Source organism: Drosophila takahashii, chromosome 3R, assembly GCF_030179915.1.
Source record: "Drosophila takahashii strain IR98-3 E-12201 chromosome 3R, DtakHiC1v2, whole genome shotgun sequence".
In the NCBI taxonomy this organism is placed as follows: Eukaryota; Metazoa; Arthropoda; class Insecta; order Diptera; family Drosophilidae; genus Drosophila; species Drosophila takahashii.
This window is the reverse complement of record NC_091681.1, coordinates 7521232-7548898: the sequence shown is the minus strand read 5'-3', so window position 1 is coordinate 7548898 and position 27667 is coordinate 7521232. Positions and strand designations below refer to the sequence as shown.

The following is a 27667-nucleotide window of genomic DNA, read 5'->3' as shown; positions in this document are numbered from 1 at the left end:
CCACCGCATACCTAAAGCTTTGGTCGAATCGGTATCATTGAAATATTTAGGGATTTTTCAGTGTTGTTCCCTTTTGCTAGTTGTGGATGGTTTGAAAACCATTTAGACAGCTGGAAACCACCACTATTGAGAATTTCTGACACTTGATTTCACATCACGTTCAAGGTGTCAATATCATCGGCTCCAGTAAGCATGTCATCCACATAAAAGTCGTTGCAAATTATGTATGAACCAATTTCATGTTTATCCCTATTACGAAATCCAAGTTCATGTAAGCTACGGATGGCTAAAAATGGAGCTAAAGACGTTCCGTAGGTGACTGTATTAAGAAGAAAAATTTGTAGCTCATCAGATGGATTCTCGCGCCATACTATCAGTTTATAGTTACGATCTTCTTCTGCGAGACTTACTTGCCTATACATTTTTGATATATCTGCTGTTAAAGCGAATCGATTTAAACGAAATCTAACAAGTGATAATAACACACCCAGAAAAATGATGGACAACATTTTAGGTCATGCATAGCCTAAAACATTTTAAACGGACTAAAAGATCCTTTTAGGTTATGTACTGCCTAAAAATTTTAATTTTTGGTATATTGGCCCTACTATTTAGGTCCCGTATAGCCTAATATTTTAGGTCATCGTGGGTTTTAAAATAATGCATTTTACCTAAATAAATTTGCACGGAACTCTGATACCATTCTGGCGACGCTGTAATTCCCCAACCAGTTATAGCGCGGCTTGCATGGTAACCCACTTCGATCGTTGACCAAGACAGCGATTTCACTGCTGATGATTGTATGCATGTACAGTGAAGCCTCTTCGTTCCATGTTGTGTGTTGGCATAATGACGACTTCTTGAAGACTAAACCGACATTGACCTCGAGTTAGATACATTTTTCAGTACATATTTTTAGGCCAAAGAAAGCCTTAAATTTTGGATAGGCGTTTTCTCATATTTTTAGGCAGCCAATTACCTAAAATCTAGGTCAAAATTACCCCCATTTTAGGCCATTAATGGCCTATCTTTTTAGGTCATGGAATCCTAAATTTTAGGCCATTCAAGGACTTAGCTCCAGTTTTAGGCCAATTTTACCTAAATTCTAGGCCATTTTTTGACATTTTAGGTCATTTTTTTTCTGGGTGCAGTTCCCCCTGAATAGTGGGCCCCACCATTAAAATGTAATTTAATGACTGCGCTGAAGTTGTCTTTGCAGACGCATCAAACACGACTCCCAGTTTGTTTGAAGTACTATCAGGCCTCAGAACGCATTGATGTGGTATGAAGTAGTGCGGTCCTGGTGGAATCTTATTGCATGTTTGAGACATTTCTCGAAGTGAGCTGTCTTTAAGGCTTCTACGCTCTAGCGATAAAAATCTTCGTTTAGAGAGCACGAGCGGATCAGATTTAAAAGGCAAACGGACTAAAAAACTACCACAATTTAATTTGGCTACGTTTTTCACGAAGTGATCCTCGCAGGCAATTTGTTCTGGTGAAAATTTAACAACTTCTTTGTTTTCTGGGACGGAATATAAATCCCAAAGCCTTTCAACAAGTCCTCCCAAAAACATGTGTTCCTTGGACAAGGCGATACAAGAAGTAGCTTCTTTTTGTTGTTGGTTACACCGTCCAGAAACAACCCATCCCAATAGTGTTTTTTAAAGCAATGGACCTCCATTGGTGAGTTTGATTTGACCACTGCACATCAAATCAAAGAAGGAGTCTGCTCCGAGCAAAATATCAATTCTTTGCGGCTTGTGGAACTCTGGATCAGCTAAGTCTACGCCGGCCGGAATTTTCCACTGCCTTGCAGGAAGCAAATTATCTGGCTGATTGCTAGTTATGGTTCCCAGTACCCAAAAGACAGACGTAAAAATGTGTCCATTGAGCCGCGAATATAAGGTAGTTGTGACTTCGCTTCTGGCAATGGAATTTGAACCTCCCACTGATGTGATAGAAAGACTTTTATTTGTTCTTGACAATCTTAGAAGCTGAGCAAGGCTTTCTGTCATAAAGTTAATTTGCGACCCTGAATCTAATAGAGCCCTGGCTGTTGCTAGAAATACTTGGTTAATTACCAAGTGTTCTGAAGTACCTTGCCCTTGCTGATCCTGCCAGCTTCTTGAGTGAGCCACAACTCGAGGTTTATTGATGTAGTAGAGCAGCGGTCGGCACACACATACAATAACATTTTGTTTAATATTTGTATGAGTAAATTGCACTGGGCAGGTCACCAGAGGGTGTGTGCAGACCGCTGTTCTACAGTATACGTGAGCGAGCAGCGGCTGGGCAGAACAAAATTCTATGCTCACTTAATAGGGCGCTGCCGACCGCGGTAGTAGAGTATGATGTGCCCGTGAGCATACCCGACATCTGGATGCCGTGCATTTAAATACTCTATGTCCCTCATTTAGGCAATTAATACATAATTGCTTCATTTTGGCAAAGTTAAAACGATCTAAAACTGGCATTCCGCCAAATTCCTGGCAATTACCTTTAAAATGATTAGAACTGCAATATAAGCATTTTGGATCACTTGTCTTATTGACCCTGGAGCAAGTATATGAATTCCTAATATTTTTCTTGCTTCCAGAGGGAATTTCCGAAAAACTTTTTTCCTTTACCCTCGACGCTTCCTCGGCTGACACATGTTGATATCGTCGATCTAAAACCTTTACGCAATCAGACCATTTAGGCAGTTCATCATAATTAAGCTGTTCCTCATACTTGGATTTGAACTATTTGTTTGAACTATATGTATAATCACCGCATTGACAATATCCTTTTCGTCCCCTAGAGACATAAGCGAATCGAAAATTTTAATTTAATTTATTTATTTGTTTTATCCCGATGCAACCTCTAGAACTAAGAAACTAAACACGTTCACTGAACATACATAGAGAAATGTATATGTTTACTCCCATTTTGTAAGATGCCTCGACTTTTTATACCCTTGTAGAGGGTATTATAATTTCAGTCAGATGTTTGCAACGCAGTGAAGGAGACGTTTCCGACCAAACAAAGTATATGTATATCAGAGAGCTGCAACGAGTATGATCGAGTACGATCGATCATCGCGCGATCATTTTCGTTTAATCCGGTAAACTCACTCGGCAACGAATAATCACGATCAAACCCGAAAGCCAAAGTACGATCCGATCAACTACCCGACTCGCTTCGTAACGATCAATGATGTGATTTTGAACTTCGGGTGTAGGTGAACAAAATGATCGTTCCGAAGCGCTCAATCGTTCCCGATGATTGCGACCTCGAGTCAGTTGTACATGAATAGATTGTGAACGGATTAATATGATTTCTTGTGACGACGAAATAAAATAGATGGAGAGTGCACTTCAATGTATTACACACAAAAAAAAAAACTTGGTAAAATTGACCAACAAAGATAGTTACGTAACTATTAAAATGGTTACGTGTATTTTGTTTTTGCTTTGGGTTTGTGTCTTTGCTAATTGTGTGTATTTTGTTATTGTGAAATGACTATTTACTTAGTAGAATTGACAATTTTGCTGGTTAGGGCCTGTTTGCCAATTATTACAGTTGATTTTACCAAGTTTTATTTTTGTGTGTACATATATGTTTATTGAGAAATATTTATTCCATATGAAACTTTTTCCTTTCCGGTGGCCTGACAACGTGTAGCTTCCATTTGATATTAGTTCTAAAACGCTTTTAAAATCTATTACTTGTTGTCATTTTGTGCAAATATAAAAATATGTTGTGCCAAATATAAAGCAATAACACGAACTGCATTGTCATACCGATAGGCGCGAAGCACGATCACACCAATCGATTGCACAAAATATTCGATCACAAACGGGTAAAATCTTCAAGCCGAACGTTCACACACGATCAGATCACACACTTGAACGATCACAAACGATCATTCATGGCACGATCGCATTCGCTCACCGCTCATTTCATTTCGCTCACCCGAAGCGATTAATCAAAACGGATACGAGTAAATGATCGGGTGTACCCGAAAATGATTGACTCGTTGCAGCTCTCTGGTTGTTACGCTTTTTAATCTCTTTCGCGACGGCGGCACCAATACTAAGGTGTGTTTCAAAATTATACGACACCATAAAATCCTTAATTTTTTTATTAAAAGTCGTATTAAGGTGATTGTGTTTGTATTTAATCGTTATAACAAAACAAAGAATTTCATGTGAAAACAATATAATTTTTGCCTCCGTGGCATAACTTATAACAAAATCTTAATTTTAAGGTGGGTAAGAATTTCTCAACTGCGCATATGAAATTTTAGATTTTCTTCAAACTCGGGTACTTTGAAGAGTTTGCCATGGTTATCATCTGTGATTTTTTTGAAATTTTTTGGTGTCTATTTGTGGGCGCTATGAATTTTTGAAGTTAAGAACTTAAAATATTTTTTTTAATTATTTGAAATTTTTTATCGCGGTTTTGACTGTCTTATTCATCCTATAAAAGAAACTTAATTATCCAAGATTGTCCATCTCATAACCAACTTAATTTACCCGAAGAAACATTTTTGTTCCTTTTCATCATTTCCAAGATATATAATTTTTTATGCGAATTTAGAAAAACCCTATTTATATTTCCAATGAGTACAATTCTTACATGTTTAAGCTGAAAGTTTGCACAACTCAAATATTTTAAGGTATAGAGAGAAATATTTTTGGAATAAAACAGGTTTTGTTCCAAAAGGGCAGTTTATAAAAAAATGATTTTTTAGGTCTGTTTCGTGCATGTAATGAACTGAAAAGGATTTTTATATGATTCAAAAGTGCTAAGAATATTGACCAGACAAAAGTTAAGACGAATTGTGGGATATGACTTCGAAAAACTACTTTTTTAAGGTGTAGAGAGACATATTCAATATTTATGTATTGGTTGAAGATTGAAAGGACCTTTGGGCTGGATTACTCTCAAAATGGAACCTTTTAGTTTATATTTAAACAGAAAAAAAATTTCGGTCAAGTTTGATCATTGGAACCGGGAAAAATCGATGGTGTCGTATAATTATGAAACGATCGCACATAGCCGAAAAATAGACTATATTTCGAAAAATTTGCGGTAAATCCTTAAAAAGAGGATCAAGGACGCGTGGTATTTTTTTTCGTACACATCATACATTGTTCTTTCGATCTGCATTTAAATGTTTCGCTTTCTATAAACAACAACAACGCTACAAATTTTCAAAAAATAAGTGTGTTGGTGTCGTATAATTTTGAAACACACCTTATGTATAAGATTTACTTTACAAGTAAGTACAAATTGCCACCATAAAAACATAGGTACACACAAAAAAAAAAAAACTTGGTAAAATCAACTGTAATAATTGTCAATCAGGCCCCAACCAGCTAAATTGTCAATTCTACTATGTAAATAGTTATTCTACAACAACAAAATACACACACTTAGCAAAGACACACACCCAAAGCAAAAACGAAATACACGTAACTATTTTAACAGTTACGTAACTATCTTTGTAGGTCAATTTTACCAAGCAAATTTTTTTGTGTGTAGGTACAAATTCCAAACGAATTTTAACAGATGAAATACTTCAAAAATCGTAGCGTATCCAACCGATATGTTGGACATTTTTATATTTCAGTCATACAATAACCTTTCTTTTAAAATGTTTACAGAAAATACCTGTTATTTATTGACTTTTAATTTAAAAGTCTGAATATTTCATAATATTTAAATCAAACGAGGTGAATAACAACACTATGCAGCATCAAAAATTTACCTCAATGAATGCTATATTTTTGGATTCGGTGCAAATTCCCAAGTTAAACTGCGTTTTCCAAAAAGTACCCCGACGCAAGGATTCTTAGCACAAGGACCTCAAAGTTCGAAAAATGATGAAATTGGCCAACTTTCCGGAGCTCTCAGAGGCAAACGGATTCATGGTTTGATTCGATGTTAAATGTTATCCTTCGAACACCATACTTAGAATAATTTTAGGATTTTTATTAAGGGAAAAACAAATTTTAGAAAACATAGTCAAAAGCATACAGCTGCGGTCAAAATAGTAGTAGTATTGCCGCCCTGTGTTTTTTAAGTTGCTAAGAATTCTTGCGTAGGGGAACTTTTTGGAAAACGCAGTTTAACTTCGGAATTCATAACGAATCCATAAATATAGCATCCATCGAGGTAAATTTAAAAAGCATTAAAAATGCTGCATAGTGCAATTATTCAATGAATTTTAAAGTACAACTTAAACTACCCTTGCCGCAGTACAAATTTAACTTTAAAATTAAGCCAATACAAATACTGGGGTCCACAAACTATTCTGTCCCATTCACTATTTTTGCCCCTTCTCCACTACAACAACGTTTGTTCATAAAAAAAATTCATTTCAAATTTAGAATTTTAGAAAAAATTCTATTATCAAGAACAAGTTTCTTAATTCTATGGCGTTTAATAGTTAAGGACGATTTTCTTAAATTCAAGGTGAGTTGTTGTTAAGGGCATTGCTCCTAAAAATCAATATTTTATGTTATAGCACTAACTCCTGGAAACACAATGCTTCTAATTTATTGCATTTTTTTGTAATAAAGTTTTTATAGTTATTTCGTGACCATTGAAACTATTTTGTGTGAATATTTTCTTTCTGAAGTAAATATGTTCATCTGTAACATAAAATGTTTTGTCCAATAGGAGAGATTTAATTCTCCTCCGATTGTTGAGAACAAACAATTACATAACTGAGCAATTAAATGCACATTCACAACAGTCTTACAACATGACGAATACGTAATCAGACGCGTATGGCGGCTCGGACATAAATCACTCATACGTCATGTGGTGCATTGCGACAAAAAAAACTCGCAAACACGAAACCGTTTGTCGCACCACTTCAGCTGCTGCCACAATGTTGTAGCTGGAACAATCAGTATTGCATAAAACGCAAATGAGAAATCGCAAGAAAGAAACAAATGTCGCATCCGACATTGTTGCCAGCATGCTGGCCAGTGCACTGTATTCCTTAACAACCAGGTACTGCATTAAATGTTCCATACCGAGTTCTTTCATTAAATTGGTTAACTTTAATTTGTCTGTGTTCTCGGGTACGGACGGACTTAAGCATATAGCATATGTTGAGGACGGTATCGGGTGAGCTATAATCTTTTGATCATTTACCTCCTCAATATTTTCATCAGCATCCGAATCCGAAAGGATTATACGATTTCTTTTACACACAAAAAAATTTGCTTGGTAAAATTGACCAACAAAGATAGTTACGTAACTATTAAAATAGTTACGTGTATTTTGTTTTTGCTTTGGGTTTGTGTCTTTGCTAATTGTGTGTATTTTGTTGTTGTGAAATGACAATTTACTTAGTAGAATTGACAATTTTGCTGGTTGGGGCCTGTTTGACAATTATTACAGTTGATTTTACCAAGTTTTTTCTTTGTGTGTAACTTTAGTGATTTGAAACGCACCGTTTTTTTTCAACCAATAAAGCCAGTCATGCACGCGAACAATTGGGAATGGTTCAATCGGGGGTGTCACAGAAAACCATTTCAACCGAATTTCCCAAGAATAGCAAATCTCGGTGTCACAGACGTCGGTTTACTGTTTCTAAATCCCCCGTATTTTGCCGGACGTTTTGATAAAATTACCCAACTTACAAATGTTTCCCAAAAATATAACTTTATTTAAGACAACTCTAATGAATTTTATGAACTACCTGCATACTACGATTTTTATACCTACTTCGGGTTATATTTAAAAATATGCTTTTTACAAAACCTCTCGAAAAAATAAGCTAAAAAAAATCCGTCGGCAAACCGATTACCTGACAGTGTTACCGAAGAGTATACATACATAGAGAGGACATCCCATATAAAAAAGTCTGTCGTATGGCGGGTTCTAGCGGTGGATCCCGCAGTTTAACGGTAGAACCCGCACTGCTCGATTCTAGTTGGAATCTAGTAGGCCGCGGCACTGTTTGCCATTTGGCCTAGTGGATAAGACTCTGACTACCAATCTAAGCGGTACGGGGATCGAACCCCGCTGTAGAATTTCGATTTCTTGCGAGGGCAAACTTTTTTTTTTTTTTGGGGCCGATTTCTCGTCCGCCTGTTAAATTTAAAGTAGGGTTCAAACTCCGATTTCCCATTCGATTTCAAGGTTTTAACCTACTTTAAATTTAACAAACGGAAAGTTGATTGCAGCAAATTGCTGCAAACTAATTTGCTGCAAATTTTTTGAATCGTGTGTTCTTAGCTTAAGAGTATTTATTATTTTTTTGTGTTTTTGTATTGTTTTTTAGGAGCATTTTTAATTTTGTTTTGTTTTTTTTTTTCTATTTTGTAATTACTATTGATCAGGGACCGAAAATAACTGTTATTGTAAATTTTTCTTACAAAAAAAAATCACGGACTTAGAGGGGTCAAAAAATTTGTTTAAATACACCACTATTATTATTAGCCATTGTAGTTTACAAATCCGTAATTTTTATGAATAACAGTGATTCCCTTTGACATTTTTGAAAAATGAAATAATTAAAAAAAAACATGCTGATCATGTTTTATATAACTTACTAAAAATTTATTAAAAAAGGCAACCGCGCATATTTTATAACTATTTATTTTTAAAATTTATTTTGCCCACAAAATCGCCAAAAATCAAGTTTGAGTTTTATTTTTGATCACGACGAATAACTGTTATTTGTCAACTTTTATTATAAAACTCAAAAAATAACAGTTATTCTTTGAGTTTTACTTTACAAATCAGAAAATAACTGTTAAAGTGTGATTTTTAAAATAAAACTTTTAACAGTTATAAAACTTATAATAATATTGATCATCAAAGGGTAACACTATTAGTAAATAGATAGATCTTAAAAAAATATTAAATATATTACATATATATTTTAGAAATTAGCCTTTGTAATATTCATGAATTATTTTGTAGCTTTAAAGCTTAATTAACTAAAATAATAAAATAAAATAAATATATTTAGAGACAAAAAAAAACAATATTAGAAAACGTCTGCCCCTTGCGGGGATCGAACACGCATCAACATCGCTGATCAACGCTTTAGCCAGCACGACCGTAGACCGAGTTGGATGTTGTGGGCAGAAAACCCTTTTCGAATTTTTAAAGTTGTTGGCCCTCGATTATCAATATGACAAAAATGAAATTTGGTCCAAAATGTGTTGCCACGTTGCACACAAAGCCCACTTACACTTATGCATTGTGTATTCAATAAACGAAACCTAAAAATAGAACAAGCTCATTACCCTTTTCCCCTTGCCGACAACAGTGTGAACAGAATTATCAGAGTTATGCGCCCTCTGTATAATATATACTCTTTGCTAAGACAATAAGCTTTAAAACAATACTAAGAAGTGTGACCCTGGTGCTCGATTAGTCGTAAATTAATTAGATTAAAAACGATTACTAAAAAAAAGGCATGACTTTCTTGCCAACCTTTTTACCTTTCCTAAATTTGTACACACAAAAAAAAACTTGGTAAAATCAACTATAATAATTGTCAAACAGGCCCCAACCAGCCAAATTGTAAATTCTACTAAGTAAATAGTCATTTCACAACAACAAAATACACACAATTAGCAAAGACACCAACCCAAAGCAAAAACAAAATACACGTAACTATTTTAATAGTTACGTACGTAAACTACGTAAACGTAACTATCTTTGTTGGTCAATTTTACCAAGCAAATTTTTTTGTGTGTAATTATTACATCTGCATGAATAACAAAAAATACATATTCGAATTGACAATGTTCGAAATGAGTTGAATGAGTTGGAATGTGTAGGAAAACTGGCTTGAATAAATAAGTGTAGGGGAGAGTGGGGGAATTTCGTCAGCATTTTTTTAAAGCTATTTTTTGTCCATCTTGAGACACGTTATCATATTTCTATTTTTATTGTTGAATGCGGTTAGCACCAAGCTTTAAAATGTGACATTCCCCTATTTTTTTAATTAGCTTGGTGATTTATAAAAAAATAAAATGTAAAACCAATATACTGGGGCAATCTCACCACACAGGGGGGTAAAATCACCACACAACTGGGGAAATTTCGTCACCTGAAAAATGTAGGGAGTTTAACGCCTGAAAATATGCTACACTGATCAAGCGTACCATTTTTGTTGACGTCCTATATTTGTTGCTGCTGCTGGTAGTCTGTTCGTTAGCCAGCTCGTCAAATATAAAAATATGTATTTAAAATAGGTGCGAATTTACCCTTAGCGTAGGGTGGCGAAATTTCCCCAGACCGTACTTTTTTAGAAATAATTATTTTTCTTGCGAAATTAGGCGCGAAGTTAAAAATCACTGACGCAGAAATGCACATTATAGCACTGTGTATTATATAAAAAATCGTGTATCTTATTCCTTTTGAATTGTGGCATACAGAAAAAATTTCGTCGAGAACTAAGTGTAGCTTTTGAACTGTTAAAACACATTTAATATTATAGCTTAATTATCTTGGCCTTCTGTGCAAAACAAATGCATTGGTTGTGTCTGGCCGTCTTGAAGGATTAAAACAAAAAAATTATATATTTTTACGACTTATGGATTCCGAGATATTGCAGGTGACGAAATTGCCCCTGTGACGAAATTCCCCCACTCTCCCCTACTGACGTAAAATTCAGTAGAACCAGAAATGATGATGGAAAACGAATCGAGTAAATGAGTACACGAACAACTCAGACGAATTTATTCGAATCCATTCGAGTTCTTACATGACGTCATATAAGAAAATCGAATGGATTCGAATAACTCGAATGATTTCAGCCTATTCAAATATGACATTCTGGTTTTCGTTATCACTCGTTTAACTCTAGGAATTTTCTGTCATACTCTATACGGACCAAGATGCAATCCATTCTAGTCATAGTGTGCTGAGTATTTACTCAACTCTATTCTATTCGAATGGAATCATTTCAAAGCCTGTTTGATTCCAGTCATGCAGATGTATTACACTGTAATAGTGTGGGCGCCAGACACCTTTTAAAATCATTTAGGATGCTTGTGGGCGTTAAAGGGGGTGGCCCTCGACTAAAACAATCGCAATTTTCTTGTTTTTGTAGTTTCCGAGATCTCAGCGCCCTTTTACCCTTTTACTGTACGAGTAAGGGGAAGAGTAAAAAAAAATTGGCACAAAAAATATTGGAGTTCTTAGATATTTTTTTTTTAGGTGAAATGGTTTTTTTTTTTAATATTACCCATAAATTCTTAACAAAAATACTAAAACCATTTCCGTATAGCAAAGAAAAACAAGAAAGGAAGCTAGCTTCGGCAAGCCGAAGCTTATATACCCTTGCAGATCATTCTATTAATTTACAAATCACAAAAATGTTAAATTTCTTATTATTTCACATTAATTTTTCGATCGTTTCTATCACAGCTATATGATATAGTAGTTCGATTTTTTAAAAATTAAAATCGAAATTCGGAAATATTTCAAAATAGTCATATCCCAGAGTAGAAGGGAATGTAATAAAAACCAACAAAGATATAATTTTTTTCCCATTAATTTCCATTTAATTTTTCGACCGTTCCTATGGCAGCTGTATGATATAGTGATCCGATTTAAAAAACAAAAAAACCGAAATTCAGAAATATATAAAAAAAAATATTCCCAAGAGTAAAAGGTAAAATTTCAAAAAACACCGGAGCTAGAATTTTTTTACGTTTTTTTTTTTGATCTTTCCTATGGGAGCTATAAGATATAGTTGTCCGATCCGGTTGGTTCCGACATATATACTACCTGCAATAGAAATACGACTTTTACGAAAGTTTCATCCCGATAGCTTTAAAACTGAGAGACTAGTTTGCGTAGAAACGGACGGACAGACGGACGGACAGACGGACATTGCTAGATCGACTCGTCTTGTGATGCTGATCAAGAATATATATACTTTATGGGGTCGGAAATGTCTCCTTCACTGCGTTGCAAACTTCTGACTGAAATCATAATACCCTCTGCAAGGGTATAAATATACATATGATGTAAAATCATTTTATAGCACCAAGCTTTAAAATGTGATATTTCTACTTTTCTTAAAAAACCTTGACGATTTATAAGAAATTAAAAACTAAAACAAGAGAGAAGGCTATATTTGGGTTGGTGTCCCGACTATCTAATACCCGTCACTCAGCTAAAGGGAGTGCGAACGCTGTACTCGGGTTGGTGTCCCGACTAATAATCGTAACTCAGCTAAATGAAGTGCGAGGGACATAGATATATAAATTTTGATTGCGTATAACTTTTTAATGAATGGTCCGATTTGAAAAATGTCTTCTACATTTCGATAGGTATAAAGAAACACAACAAAATTGCATTTATACTTCTCGGAAATCTTTAAAGATGTGGGCGCAGGACCCATTTTAAAATCGTTAGGGGGCGATTGTGGGCGTTAGAGGGGGCGTGGCGCTCGGCTAAAATAAACTTGCGCTGCGTAGGAAGCCAAAGAATATGTGTGGGAAATCTCAACCTTCTAGCTTTTGTAGTTTCTGAGATCTCAGCGTTCATACAGACGGACAGACGGACATGGCTAGATCGACTCGGCTAGTGCCCCTGATCAAGAATATAAATTATAACAAAAGTTATTTCATTATATTTGATTTGATTTATTGGTAACCCGTTTGGGCAGCTTGAGCTCTGTTTAGAAACTAAAAGTTAAATTCAAAAAGAGACTGCAGCTCGCCATTCCATCGTCCGGCTAAGATGCTGATGCCGCACTTTTGGGCAGTGTTGGGACATACCTAGATACTTTTACCTAGGTACGTACCTAGGTACAATTTAGTGGTACCTTTTACCTTACCTAGGTATAAAAATAATTTGGTACCTTTTACCTTACCTAGCTACAAATTTTTATATACCTTTGAAATTATTAAGGTACTTACATAGGTATTAAACATTGCTCTGACTTAAACTAGCCACATCTGACTGCGACACTGAAATAAGCTAAGTCCACCACATTTTCACGTCATTGTATCATTTCGTTTCGAAATTGTAATAGTCGGAACGCAGCATTAAAAGTCATTGGAAATTAGCCGTTCTCATGTTTGTTTTGTAAAGTTACCTTTGCATTGCAATTTTCTCAAATGCACAAAACAATTTGACTTTGCGCGACAGACATGGCCGAAAAAGAAAATTTAAACGAGAAAGTGTTGCCAACAATATTAAATGGCAAATTTTTTAACCCGGACGGCAAGTGTGTGTTGTGTGTTAATAAAACAATAAAATTCGATGATAAATCGACAGGAAATCTGCACACACAGCCTATGCCTTTTTTTATGTGTGAGATATGTACATATACACATTACTTACATATGTACATATTTGAGAATGAAAACTAATCGCGGTTTTATTTTATATAATTTTGTGCACGAATGTATGTTCCCATCACTACATCAATTTATTTATGAAACCAAATATACACAAAATATATAAATATATATACACAAAATTATTTAAGCTTATATTTATAAATAATTGAATTTAATTTCAACAACTTTAGAGGGTTCATCCAAGCAGTTACACGGACTACGAGGCCATGAAAGCTAAGAAAGCTAAGACAAATATGGAACTTTGTAAGGAAAATTAAAAATCGTTTTTCGGTTCCTTGAGCTCAGCTTATATAAAAAATAAAAAAAAACAATATATTTACCTTTTACCTTTACCTAGGTACTGGGAAATTGAAGTACCTTTACCTTACCTAGGTATTTATTTTTGCCCAATACCTTTTACCTTACCTAGGTACAAAAACACAGTACCTTTCCCAACACTGCTTTTGGGCAGCCGCCGCTGGCGGCCCGCAACTTCGTTGCTGGCCGAACTTTGCTGTCTGTCTGTTTTTCGGGATGGCGATTGTATTTCCCTTTCGAGCATACTCTACAATTCGTTACTACTTCAGTAACAATTCTTGTAATTTTGGGAAAGAAGTAGTCCAAAAGTATTTGTTTAACGTTTTCTTGAGCAGCACGATGCGCTCTGTTGTGTTCAGTCACAGCTATTTCGAGTTGCTCTGATTTGTCGGTTACATCAATTACAAGAGATTTTGAATATCTAAAGACTGTCGAGGGGAATTCCTGAATCAAAGCGTGTTGAATAAATGCAAGAACGGGGAGTTCGCAATGTATTGCGGTGACGACTTCTGGCTTCACAACATCTCTTAGAAGATGTAGTAGAGAGTCCTTGTCCCTGAACTGGATAATATGTCTCATTTTGTTTTGGAACAGAACATAGTTTTTGGTTGCTGGATGCAGCGATTCCTCAATCACAATTTGGTTTGCGAAGCAATTTATCGGTCTGTCCGTTGTTTCAATTGTATATGTCAGGGACTCTTTACTGTGAATAGTGGCGGCGTCAAAGTCACCACTATCTTTAAGCGCGTTTACATTTTGACGGGAAAGAGCATCCGCCACTTGATTCTGTTTGCCAGGGGTATAAACGACGGTGGCATTGTGCTCGTCGACAAACGCCTTCCAACGTATTATTTTGTCGTTTGTGTTTTTTGGTGATACAGCCGATGTCAGGGGCTTGTGATCTGTGTAGATCGTCAAATTTTTTACCCCATATAAATAGTTTCTCAAACTCTTTAGTGCCCATACTATGGCTAAGAGTTCTTATACATTTGCCGCCAGGTGCTCCTCGTCATTGCGAATTGCGCGCGAAATCATTGTAATAGGCCGTTTACCTTGGGATAATACGGCTCCTATGCCATGCTGTGAGGCATCTGTAGTTAGGTCAAAGGGTTTACTAAAATCGGGATACATGAGGGTTACTTCCTTCGATGCTAAAATATTTTTCAGTCGCTCAAAGGCCTCTTTTTGGGCTTGATTTAAATTTATCTCAATTTTTCTGGACTGATTTGCACTTACTTTACCATTGTCGCCCTTTAGAATATTTGTGAGCGGACGAGCGATGGTAGCAAACCCTTTTATAAAACATCTGTAATAACTAGCTAGCCCTAAAAAGGATCTAAGATTAAATAATGTTTTTGGGGCCAAAAAGTTCTTTATGGCTTGTACTTTTTCCGGGGAAGTTTTGATCCCCCCTCGCGATACTACAAATCCAAGATATTCCACGCTTTCTTTAAAAAATTTGGATTTTTCCTGGAACAAGCGCATACCTGCGGTGCATAAACGACATAGGATATCATCAACATGTTTTATGTGATCCTCCTTTGTTTCGGAAAAAATAATCACGTCATCTATGTAAACGTAACAAATTTTCCCTATGACGTCCCTTAGAACGTCATCAATAGCCCTCTGAAAGATACTAGGGGCGTTTTTTAGCCCAAAAGGCAGTCTGCAGAACTCATACTTTCCATTGTGTACTGAAAAAGCTGTTTTCTTTCTATCTTTTTCCGCCAGATCTATCTGGTGGAATCCCGATTTTAAGTCCAACGTTGTGAAGTATTGGGCTTTTCCTAAATTTGACAGTATTATCGATATGTTAGGAATCGGATACTTATCATACTCGGTTTTTTTATTTAGTTTCCTAAAGTCAATAACCAGCCTCTTTTTTTTGTGGCCATCCTTGTCAACACCTTTTTTATCTACAACCCAGATGGGATTATTGTAGGGTGATTTTGACGGTCAAATAATGCCATCAGCAAGAAGTTGTTTAACTTCCTTGTTGACGAAATCCGATACACCTCGAGGGTAGGGGTACATTTTTGAATAAATGGGTTCTTCATCCATTGGGATTGTAGCAACCGTGTTTATATCAAAGATATTATAAGATATTATATATATGTTTATATTCTCTTTGCCGTGACCACTCAGCGCTTGCATGGGCCGGATCGGATTTCGCCGGCTGGATTCCCGCTTACGCGTGCATCTTACTTGTTAATATGATTATGCTTGTTATATTTATTTACTTAATACTAACTATATTACCTAATTATTTTTACTCTACGAGTAACGGGTATAACCATTATTTTGGGGAATGCCGCCACATAGCGGCTTGTTTTATTTATTTACTTGTTATTATGATTATGCTTGTTATATTTATTTACTTAATACTAACTATATTACCTAATTATTTTAGAACAAGAATTTCTGATTCGATACTGCAAAGACTTTTGCTGTGGACTCAACCTTAAGTTTAAAATGAATTTGAGTGTAGTGTGCTTTAGAGTGATTTGTACAAGCTCTTTTTTAATAAAAAACTTTGTGTCCTCTTTATTCACCAGCCATCCTAATCGACGAGCCTCCGTGCGTGTCAGCATCTCTCAGCCGCAATTGGGTTATCCGACAAATGAAAGTGGCAATGGAAGCGGTACTGTTGGAACGAAGGAAGGTGAAGGTGGCAATGGCTCATCAGCTGCTACAACGAGCTGCTCAAATCCTGGGGGCACCAGCATGATGAAAATCGCCACCATTCAGGGACCGACCCTCATCCAGAGTCAGGGAGCTAGAGGTAATCATTTGCTGGAGCAGGTGAGGCCTACGGCTTCGAAACCTGACGAACGACAGCGCCAAAAAATGCGACCCTTTAAGTTTGCTTTAAACCGCGTCGCCACCCCCACTCTCAATTTACGGTGAGTAATAAGGAAATATATAATAACATTTTTCGATAAACTGAAAAAATGAATTATAAATGGGAAATTGCAGTCTTTTCAGCCTCTTATAAACACAGGTGTATATTTATTTTTAACGTTTAAGAAATAGAGACCATTTTACACTTTCTCCCCCAATCATTTAGGCGTCACCGCTTTTCGGGGTTTGTGGGCGTGGAATTTTACAGGTCAATCGATAGATATTGAAGAAACATATACATTACGGAGAGATGTATGTAACAGGTAGAAGGAAGCGTTTCCGGCCCTATAAAGTACACTAGTCAGATTTGAATGTTAACTGTAGTCACATTTTGAACTTTTAATATAAACTTTTGGCACCTGTAGAAAGAGCACTTCAATTCCGTTTAAATGACACAAAAATGTTCTTAGCCCGTTAAGACCCCTTTCAAAAGTGAGCACATTTTGAGAAAGTCAAATTTTCAACTTTTTTCCTGGGGCTTAAAACAAAAATGTTTTGATGCAAAGTTTTTCCCCAATCAAAATTAATAATAACTGCAAAAAAAAAATTCCAAATATTTTTCTTTGTATTTTTTATAATTTTTAAAAATAGCTAAAAACTACACTTTTTTTGTATTTTATACAAAATTTTACTGAGATGTCTCCATTATTTAGAAATTTTTTTTGCGGTTATTATTAATTTTGATTGGGGAAAAACTTTGCATCAAAACATTTTTGTTTTAAGCCCCAGGAAAAAAGATGAAAATTTGACCTTCACAACAAATTTTCTAATTTTCTAACTTTTCAAAGGGTGCTTAATGGGTTAAGAACATTGTTGTGTCATTTAAACGGAATAGAAGTGTTCTTTCTATAGGTGCCAAAATGTTTCTATTATAAGTTCAAAATATGAGAAGATTTAACTATAAAAATTGTCAAAATAATTATGCCAACTAGTGTATATATGGGCGGCTCTTTTACAAACCGAACACCTTTTAGGGGCTGTCCATATATTACGTAATCACGTTTTTGGTGATTTTTGACCCCCTCCCCCCCCTGGTGATCAAACGTAATCATTCAATAAACAACCCCCCCCCCAATGATTACGTAATCCCAAGAATAAATTTTTTTTTGTTTTAATCTGTGGATTCAAACGGAGATGCAACCCAATCTTTAATATTGTTTATAAATGAAGTTTGGTATGACACATTCGGTTCGTCTACGCCGAAATTATCTTCGTCAAGCCATTCCAGGTCTTCGCGTCCTTCGTGTGGTTGAACATTCTCTTTTTCGCCGTCCAGCCACTAAAAATTTTTTTTCTGCTTTCCTATCTAAGTTTATAGATATAATTTAAGGAAAAAAGTTTTTAAATAAATTCTTTAAATCTAAAAATGTATATAAAATGATTACGTAATCATTGTGCAAGACCCCCCCCCTCCCCATGTAATCAAACATAATCATTTCAATGACCCCCTCCCCCCCCCTAGGTGATTACGTAATATATGGACAGCCCCTTATTGGGTCACTTTTTGATTTGCCTGAAACTTTTTTTTACACGTATTATTCGGAATATAAGTAAACACGTGTATCAGGATTTGACGAAAAAAAAAAAATTTTTTTTATTAAGAACTTTTTTAAGTTTGCCAAAAATTGTAAAAATCTGTATCTCGAGTTATATGAATCCGATTCTGGATCGCATCTTTTAGATTGCTTTTGGATGCATTCCAAAAGATGCGTTCTGGATCGCATCTTTTGTAGTGCTTTAAAATGCGGCTTTCACGAGTGAAAAAAATTGGTCTACTCGATTTAAAAATACAACAAAGATAGTTACGTAACTATTAAAATAGTTACGTGTATTTTGTTTTTGCATTGGGTTTGTGTCTTTGCTAATTGTGTGTATTTTGTTGTTGTGAAATGACTATTTACTTAGTAGAATTGACAATTTTGCTGGTTGGGGCCTGTTTGCCAATTATTACAGTTGATTTTACCAAGTTTTATTTTGTGTGTGTGTATTTCTAATGCGTAATTCTAATGTAGCCTGCTATACCTACTTCTTCCCCATCATCCTCAATATCGTTGTCCATCTCGTTGTCCTTGTCCGGGCCTTTTTCTGCACTGGTCGTCGCCTTTCTTCGTGTAGTCTCATTATACCCTTCCCTCTTCTGAGATTCTGCAAAATATAGAGTTCTAAAATTTTGTTATAGCCTCTTCCCATAGAGTCCATCCGTTTGAAACGGTTGGGATTTTTGACGAATGTGAAACTCGTGTTCCCACAGAACTCCATCCACCATCTACCATCCAATAACAGCTGACTGAAGAGCAGTTGCTCAGCTCAACATTAACGAAGGGGGATTTCAACTCGGGAAACCTGTTGTAAAATTGCGCTCTCCTAATTTTACTGTAGAATAATACAATAATTAGATTAAGAAAATAGTTTAAAAACATATCTGAACGTTTATAACATATCCTACAACGAGTATGCATACATATTGCTGACTGGGGGGAGCCTAACCTCCCGTACCCCACACTCCGCTCTTACTACGCCTCTGCCTAGCCAATATTAATATGAAAAATTTGTAAACAAAACCAAAATTGGTAAATTATAGCAACTTTGGAACTTTATAGGAGTACAAAGTACACTTTTAATTAATATTAGTTATATTTACGAAGTGCAGAACATATTTTGACACTTTGCTGCAAACATTGATATTTTCGTACGCACATTTTGGCCCACACATAGCAACCTGCTCGCGAACGCTTTTCCGCTCATAACAAACTACAAATAATTCAAAAAGACCCAAAAAACAATGAGCTGAAGCATTATTTCATTTTTTCCCGCCATCGATTTGATTTGTTCTCGCAGTCATCGTTCCAATTTTCACAGTCAAGAGGAAGAATTCAGAGTTGCACCGAGAAAACATCGCCCAACTATCGCATAAAAGAGCCCGTCAAAGTCCGTCAAAATTGGATGGCGGACTAACTGGGAAATTTTCGGAACGGCAAAACCTTACGGACCATCCGTTCAACGGATGGTAGATGGTGGATGGAGCTCTGTGGGAAGACCCTATTAGACGAAATTGCCAAATTAACAGCAACAATATTTAACACTTACCGTACAGAGCTTCGTTCAACGCAGCAAATGTGGAGAACCCTTCCTTTTGCCTACACAGAAAAAAAAACTTGGTAAAATCAACTGTAATAATTGTCAAACAGGCCGCATCCAGCAAAATTGTCAATTCTACTAAGTAAATAGTTATTACACAACAACAAAATACACACAATTAGCAAAGACACACACCTAAAGCAAAAACAAAATACACGTAACTATTTTAATAAATACCTATTTTAATACACCCAAAAAAAAAATCGACTGAAATCGCCCTTGGTTTTAGAAAATCGCCTATGAATTTGCTTTATTGGCGATTTTGTCTGTATTAAATAAAGTAGGTTTTTAAAATCAAAGACGTTTTTTCTAAAAATCAAAAAAAAAATAGACTGCAATTTAGAAATATTTTGCTAGAAAATAAAAAATTATTTCTTAGAATTTAGAAATAAAGGTTTTCTAAAAAATAGAAATATATTAAATATAGACAAATATTTTTTAAGTAGGGGAGTGTAGGGTAATTTGACGAGTAGGGTAATGTGACGAACTCGTCGAATCTCATATATGACGTCACGACAAAAATTCCAAATAAATGTAGTCGTCTCCCCTTATCGTGTTGAAAATGTATTTACAGTAATATTAATAAGAAGTCCCGTAATTTGTTCGTGAGGTAATTTTCGCTAAAAATGTGGTGCGCAAACTAGCAAACCCATTCAATTTACTTGTGTTTCAGCAGTGCCAGAGCAAAGCTGAGTGGAAAATAAAATCAGGCAAATATATGCACGTATACATGAGATATTTATCAACAGTTTTTGGTACCTCGCGTTTTTTTCTTTTGCGCCGTTTGAGAGTGACACCGTTTTTGCTACAAGTCTACCTTGTAGGGTATCGTGACGAACTTTTTGTAGGGTATTGTGACGAACTTTTTTAATTCAAGAATTAAAAAAATATAATAATACCAGATAACATTTATTGCTGCAGTTTTATTGTTGTTTTTAATAGTGACGTCAGTTTAATTTAATTTAAAAAAAAAATTGCACTTTGACCATTTTTTTTGTAAGTTTGGGTATTATCTTATTACTTTTTTCTTTTACGTGTCGAAAATAACCTTTCCGTAAATAATATATAAAAAAAATGTATTTTTTTGTTTGTAAAAAGGATGGTTTACACCAAACGCTGTGGGTTTTGGCTACGTTGAAATTTCGAATCCAAATTTTTTTAGAAATATGCTCAGTAAATGTAAGCAACTTTCTGCTTTTACACTTTTAAAAAATATTGATTTTTGGAGAAGTTACATTAAAGAACAAATCGTTCGTCACATTACCCTACAACTTTTGAAAGTGCAAAAAAAGTAGGGTTCACCCCAAACGCTGTGGGATTTAGCTGCATTGGAATTTCGAATTTCGAATTTTACAGGGATATGCTCAGTAGATGTAAGCAACTTTCTGCGTTTACACTTTTGAAAAATATTGATTTTTACAAAAGTTACATTCAAAAAACGAATCGTTCGTCACCTTACCCTACACTCCCCTAACAAAAAAAAATTCAGAAAATACAAAAATCTATTTTTGGGCTTCGGAATTATACCCGGTTGTTTCTGTGACGCTACGGCCTTTTGTGTTGTTTTTTTTTTTGTTCTTGTTTGTCACCTTATTTGAATTTCCTTTAATTGAGCACTTGGGCGGTTTCAAATTGGAACTGTAATAATAACTGAAAGGAGTATACAAATTACAAATTATAGATATAACAAGAGAGAACGCTATAGTCGGGTTGGTGTCCCGACTATCTAATACCCGTCACTCAGCTAAAGGGAGTGCGAACGCTGTACTCGGGTTGGTGTCCCGACTAATAATCGTAACTCAGCTAAAGGGAGTGCGAGGGAGATAGATACATTACTTTTGATTGCGTATAACTTTTTAATGAATGGTCCGATTTGAAAAATGTCTTCTACATTTCGATAGGTATAAATATACACAACAAAATTACATTTATACTTCTCGGAAATCTTTAAAGATGTGGGCGCAGGACCCATTTTAATATCGTTAGGGGGCGATTGTGGGCGTTAGAGGGGGCGTGGCGCTCGGCTAAAATAAACTTGCGCTGCGTAAGAAGCCCAAGAATATGTGTGGGTAATCCCAACTTTCAAGCATTTTTAGTTTCCGAGATCTCAGCGTTCATACAGACAGACAGACGGACATGGCTAGATCGACTCGGCTAGTGACCCTGATCAAGAATATATATACTTTATAGGATAAAACAACTAGGGAACAACTAAAAAATGTAAATATTCAAAAATAACAAAAAGGGAAGCTACCTTCGGCCAGCCGAAGCTTATATACCCTTGTAGATTAAAGAATGCTTACTCGGACAGACGGACAGACGGACATGGCTAGATGGACTCGGCTATTGGTGCAGATCAAGAATATATATACTTTATGTAGTCAGAAACCTCTCCTTCACTGCGTTGCAAACATCTGACTGAAATTATAATACCCTCTACAAGGGTATAAAAATTCAAAAATTCAAAAATTTAATAATAAATTTAAATTAAAATTAACATGTAAAAATAAAAGTCAATTAAAGTAGTAACAGTAATAAGAATAATAATGAATCGGATTATATATTTAAATTGCAATCTGAGCCGACACAAATGTTAGCATATAAGTTAAGCTTTAAGAGGGGAGATACATATAGAAAACCAAAAAATTAATTTGTTTTTATTATTTAAATTGGTGGTATAACTCTTTAAGAATGTGTCATGAAAGTTTCACGAAGAAATTCGAAATATTTTGGAACTTATACCAGAATGACGGCACCCATCTTCTTTGTGGAGTAGATATTACTTTACACTGAGAAAACTTGAGAATGAAAAAACCAAAAACGAATCTTCTTGATTTCAGTATTTTGTCTTCTCACATTTTTTAGCACAAACTGTCTTGAAATCAAGAATAAAAGCGTTCTTGAATTCAAGAATAAAAGCATTCTTGATCTGGCTTTTTGAGAATACATCATTCTTGATTTCGTTTATCAAGCATGAACACTATTGAAATCGTCCCCAAGCATTCATGAAATCGTTCTCAACTTCGTCTCAGAGATGAAAAAAAATGAGAGAAATTGAAAATGAGAGAGACATTCTCTCTGGAATTTTTCGGCAAGCTACCGAAGTTCACTATAGTATAATAGTATAATAATAATAGTGAAAATAAGCTTTATAAAAATTAAATACTTCGAATTTGTATGTACATACACATTTGTGAAAAAAAGTGACGCCACGCTAAATGCATCTGACTTCGGCGACGCTTCTAGATTATGTTGAACATAAAAAAATGGGCGTGACACTTTTGAGGGCGTAAAAAATTTAAAAAAAAAACGTTTTTTAAAGATAAACGCCCCAACAAAAATTAAAAAAAAAAATTTTTGAACCTTTTAACTATTTTTTGTTATAATTTTCGCCTACTTAAAAAAATTTGTTTTTAATTTTTGGAGTCCACTTTTTTTTTTTTTTTTTAAATGTTGAATTTTTGGCTATATGCTCATGTTTTTAGCTATAATCGAAGTTATAAGCTAAACAGCTGCAAATAAGGTTTTATATTGAAGAATATTAAAAAAAAACAAAAAAAATTGTGTTTATATTTTTAAGATTAAATGGTAACAGTTCAAACTTCATGTGTAAATTAAATTTGATCGTTGTGGTTGATTTAAAAAAAATAATTTTTTATTTTATAATTTTTCTTTATTGGTAAAAAACTTTAATTCACTAACTCACTATCAAGACACTTTTACTTTTGATTCTAAGATTTGACCGTTCGCGGTTTAAATCCGATTCAGACTGATCACTTAATCCTGAAATCTTCTCCAACGAACCTCGGCCAGAAGCTTTTTCTTTTTTAAGCTTCTAGAACTTTGATTTTTGTTTAATATAAAAGCTTATGCTGAAACTGTCGCATCTCGTTGTGAAATTAGATTCTGCTGACCGATGCAATTTTGATAAAAAATCGGAACGCAATACTTTGGGCTTTGAGCGTGAGAGTTTGGCTTCGAACGGAAGCTGTTATTTACTTTACGATAGGTTTATTTATCTTAGCCGGACGGTCAAGCGCGGCCCTCGAAGTTAATGAAAAAGGCGGAGACAGAATCTTAAACAAAGGCAAAGGCAATTTAGCTGGGATTGAATTTAAAAATTTGTTTATTAATTCCATAAATGGAACCGTTTCACGGGCTGGATAACTCTCCCCCTTCTAAAATGGATCGTCCCGATTCATTATGGATTTCGTTTAAATGATCTTTTAATTCTGTTAAAAATATATCTTCGTTAGGTTTTTCAAACTCTGGCCGTTGTTTTTTGGTTACAAACATATTTCTGTATTTAATAATAGGTAGAGAAATCAAATATATAATGACTAAAATTAATAATATAAAGGATATAGATATTTTGGTATTATTAATTTTAATGAATGGATTTAAAATATTTATATTATCTAAAGAGAGTTCTGAGTTATTTGAAAATATATAATCGGATATTTCGTAATTTTTGAAGTGGTTTGTAGTAATATAGTTAAGAATTTTGTTGTCTAAATTGGTATATGAAACGTTATTTATTGTGGTTGTACCATTAAATGTTATTAAGAATGAACCACCTAATTCGGAATTGTTGACGATGTTGTTACCATTTATTAAAATGGCACCATCTTGGATAATGTCTATTTTTTTATTCTTTTCTCTTATTTTTTTACAAATTGATTGTTCACCATTTAATAATCGGGTAAAACATGTTTTCTCTAAACTTAAAGTGCAATAATTATTAAAAAGTTCTTTCTTAAATGTAGACATTTCATAATATGTATTTTCGCATTTTGCGACTTGATTACTTATTAATAATTTTCCATCGATTTGGGAAATGGATCGAGTGTAATAAATTTCGCATCTATTTTTTATTATTGGGTATTTTATATAAATTATTAAAAGTTCTTTGTGTAATGCGATTTTGAACACAGAGATATCCATTAAGTCAGCGATAATTACTGGCTTTTGCTCGTGTTTTAATATTTCTTTTATATCTTCATTGTTTAAAATTTTGGTGTTAAAAACGTCAATTTTTGCAAGAGTAATAGTATCAATTAAGTTTTGTAGGTCAAATGTTATTAATCGTAAGCGATGTTTTCTAAGTGGTAAATCTTGATCAATAAAAACCTTTTTAAAATCTTCAGAGAGAGATTCTATTTCTTTGAACAATTTGGAATTAATAATAGACTGTTTATTATTATTTTCAATTAAGTCATTGATTTTATTTTGTACTTTTATGAAATCATCATGATCCGGAGTTCCAGCCAACCATTTCCACACGGTGCCTAACTCATTTATTCCCCTTTTTGTTCTAGCTGATATTAACTGAGATAAGATTACTTTGATTACTTCTATGTCGTACTTAATTTCCCATTGTGACCTTTTATTTGAATCCTTTTTTATATTATCTGATTCTATGTCAAGTATTTCCTTATAAAAACTTAAATTAGTTACGTGGAATAAATCGTTGTAAGATTCATAGGTGAGTACATCCTTGTTGTCTTTGAACAGAAAAAATTCAGGGTTCGAGTAATCAATTATTTCTGAACTGGCCAATATTATGATTGATAAAATATGTATTAAAGAATACATTTTCTGGAAGTTTTAAAAAAAAGAATTTATTAATGCTTAATATTATCTTTGTGAATAATTCTGTTTCTACTGTTGATTATTATTTTATTAGGCATATTATCCTTAACTATTTGCTTCTTATATCTTGGTTTTAGTTTATTTCTTTCTCCATATTTCTTTTCATAAACAACTTGTCCTACGTGATATTGTTTTTCTTTTCTGTTTTCATTATGAGTTTCTAACATTTTCTCCTGAGTATTTTTTAATAATTGTGGAATATTATCGTGTTCGATTTTATTATAAAGAATGTCAACAGGTTTTTGGTTTGTTGTGGAATGAATACTCTGATTATATTCCTGAGCGGCTCTTATTACGATTTCGGAATAGTCAGTTAAATTAAATTGTTCTTTTATGCAGCGAGCTAATTCTGTTAATGTCGAATGTGCTCTTTCCACTTGTCCGTTTGAGGTACTGTGTCTTGGGTCTGCGTAATGTAGAGTTACACCGCATCTTTGTGCAAAGGATTTAAATTGAGCTGAGGTAAAGCTCGGTTCGTTATCGGTCATAATTACCTTGGCTTGGGGAAAATGTTGAAGTAGTTCCATTACTTTATTTTCGATATTTAATTTATTTTGAATTTCTTTAACTACTAGGAATTTAGAATACGCGTCAATACAAGTTAAAAAAGTTAAACTTTGCGCATAATATATATCAATGTGTAAATTTTCGCCTTCTTTAGTTGGGATTGGGGCTTCCCCAATTGGAATTTTAATCGGGTGTCTGTTATATTTGTTCTCATTGCAAATTTTACAATTTTTTATATATTCTTTTAGTTTTACAAATAGATTGGGCCAATAATATAATCTACTGATTTGTTTATGATTTTCGTCTAAACCCCTATGAGCTCGATTGTGTGTTTCTTCTATTATTATAGCTCTATCTTCGGCGTTTTCTACGTCTTGTAGAAATAATCGCGTAAAAAGAAATTTGTTAGTAAAACTATTTCTTAAAGAAACTTGAATATGACATAAATCTTCTAAACTACAATGAATTCCAACTGTTATGTTAGGTGGAAGATACTCTCTTAAAATGCTTATTAAGTTCTCAACTGTATCATATTCGATTATGTGTCTTGTCTTGTCAAAAATATCCAGTGACTCATGTATTGTATACCTCCCCGTTGTTAATAACAATTGTTGTTTAAATTGATTTAACGGTTTACGGGTCTCTTGTATTACATTTTCAAAACTACTTTCAGCTGAATGCTGTGTGTCTTGGTCTGAGTTTGTCTGTTCAGAAACGTCTATATCGCTGTTTGTAATATTACACTAGTTTACAAAATAATATTCTTGGTGTGCTCCCCAGCAACTGATGGCAAATTCTGTTAGTGCTGGACCCTTAGATCACAAAAATAGCACTTATTTTTTTTTCAATGGGATAGTTTTTTTTAAAGATTTTTTAAAGTTCGAAATGTTAAATTTCGGACTTTTTTCGAATTTCTTCTTATATCTCGGCAGATATCCACTCGGTTGGGCCAGTTTTAGTTTTATTTTAAGGTCAATAGATCAGAGCTTAACTTTGCCATACAGATCAATACGATTGGATGAGTAATGGCAGCGCAGAAGCTCGACAAAGATGAAAAATGTGTTTTTTGGTCAAATGTAAGTCGGCTGTATATATCGTAAAAACTCGAAATAAATCCGTTGAAAAATCATAATGGGTACAAACTTAAAGTTTACATCTTACCGAATAAAACAAGCCGGATATGGCCCAAATCCATGGAAAACTGGATTTATGGTGGATTTTTAAAGTTCGGATTTTTCCACTTTTTTCGGTTGACAGAGTCCAAATTTAAGATTTATCATAGGCGGCGACATGTAAACAAAAATGAGTGGTGACGGCAGCCGGGTCAAAAAATAGCTAAATTTAAAAGCTAGAAAATTATAAAATAAATTTAATTTCTGAAAATTCCTTTAAAAATATAAAATTGCTTGCGTTATGACTGTGAGTATTTTTAACTAAGTACTATCCATTTGGATAGTTCATTCTTATGAAAAAAGTAACCTTAATTAAAAAATTAAATTCACTTTAATAATTTTCTAGCTTTTAAATATCTGATTTAGCTATTTAGTGACCCGGCTGCCAGCACCAATTATTTTTGTTTACATGTCGCCGCCTATGATAAATCTTAAATTTGGACTCTGTCAACCGAAAAAACCAAACTTTAAAAATCCACCATAAATCCAGTTTTCCATGGATTTGGGCCATATCCGGCTTGTTTTATTTGGTAGGATGCAAACTTTATGTTTGTACTCGTTATGATTTTTCAACGGATTTATTTCGAGTTTTTACGATATGTACAGCCGACTTACAGTTGACCAAAAAACTCATTTTTCATCTTTGTCAAGCTTCTG

General features: G+C 34.4%; 1 protein-coding gene across 3 annotated transcripts in view; it reads left to right on the top strand.

Annotated features, from left to right (window-relative positions):
• Positions 1–27667, top strand: part of 5-HT2A (5-hydroxytryptamine receptor 2A) — a 171376-nt gene that overhangs the window by 120893 nt on the left and 22816 nt on the right. For all 3 annotated transcript variants that reach the window (XM_044394780.2, XM_070217193.1, XM_044394779.2), the window contains exon 6: positions 16196–16543. In XM_044394780.2, coding sequence (XP_044250715.1) covers positions 16196–16543 — 348 coding nt within the window. The remainder of the gene's footprint in view (positions 1–16195; positions 16544–27667) is intronic.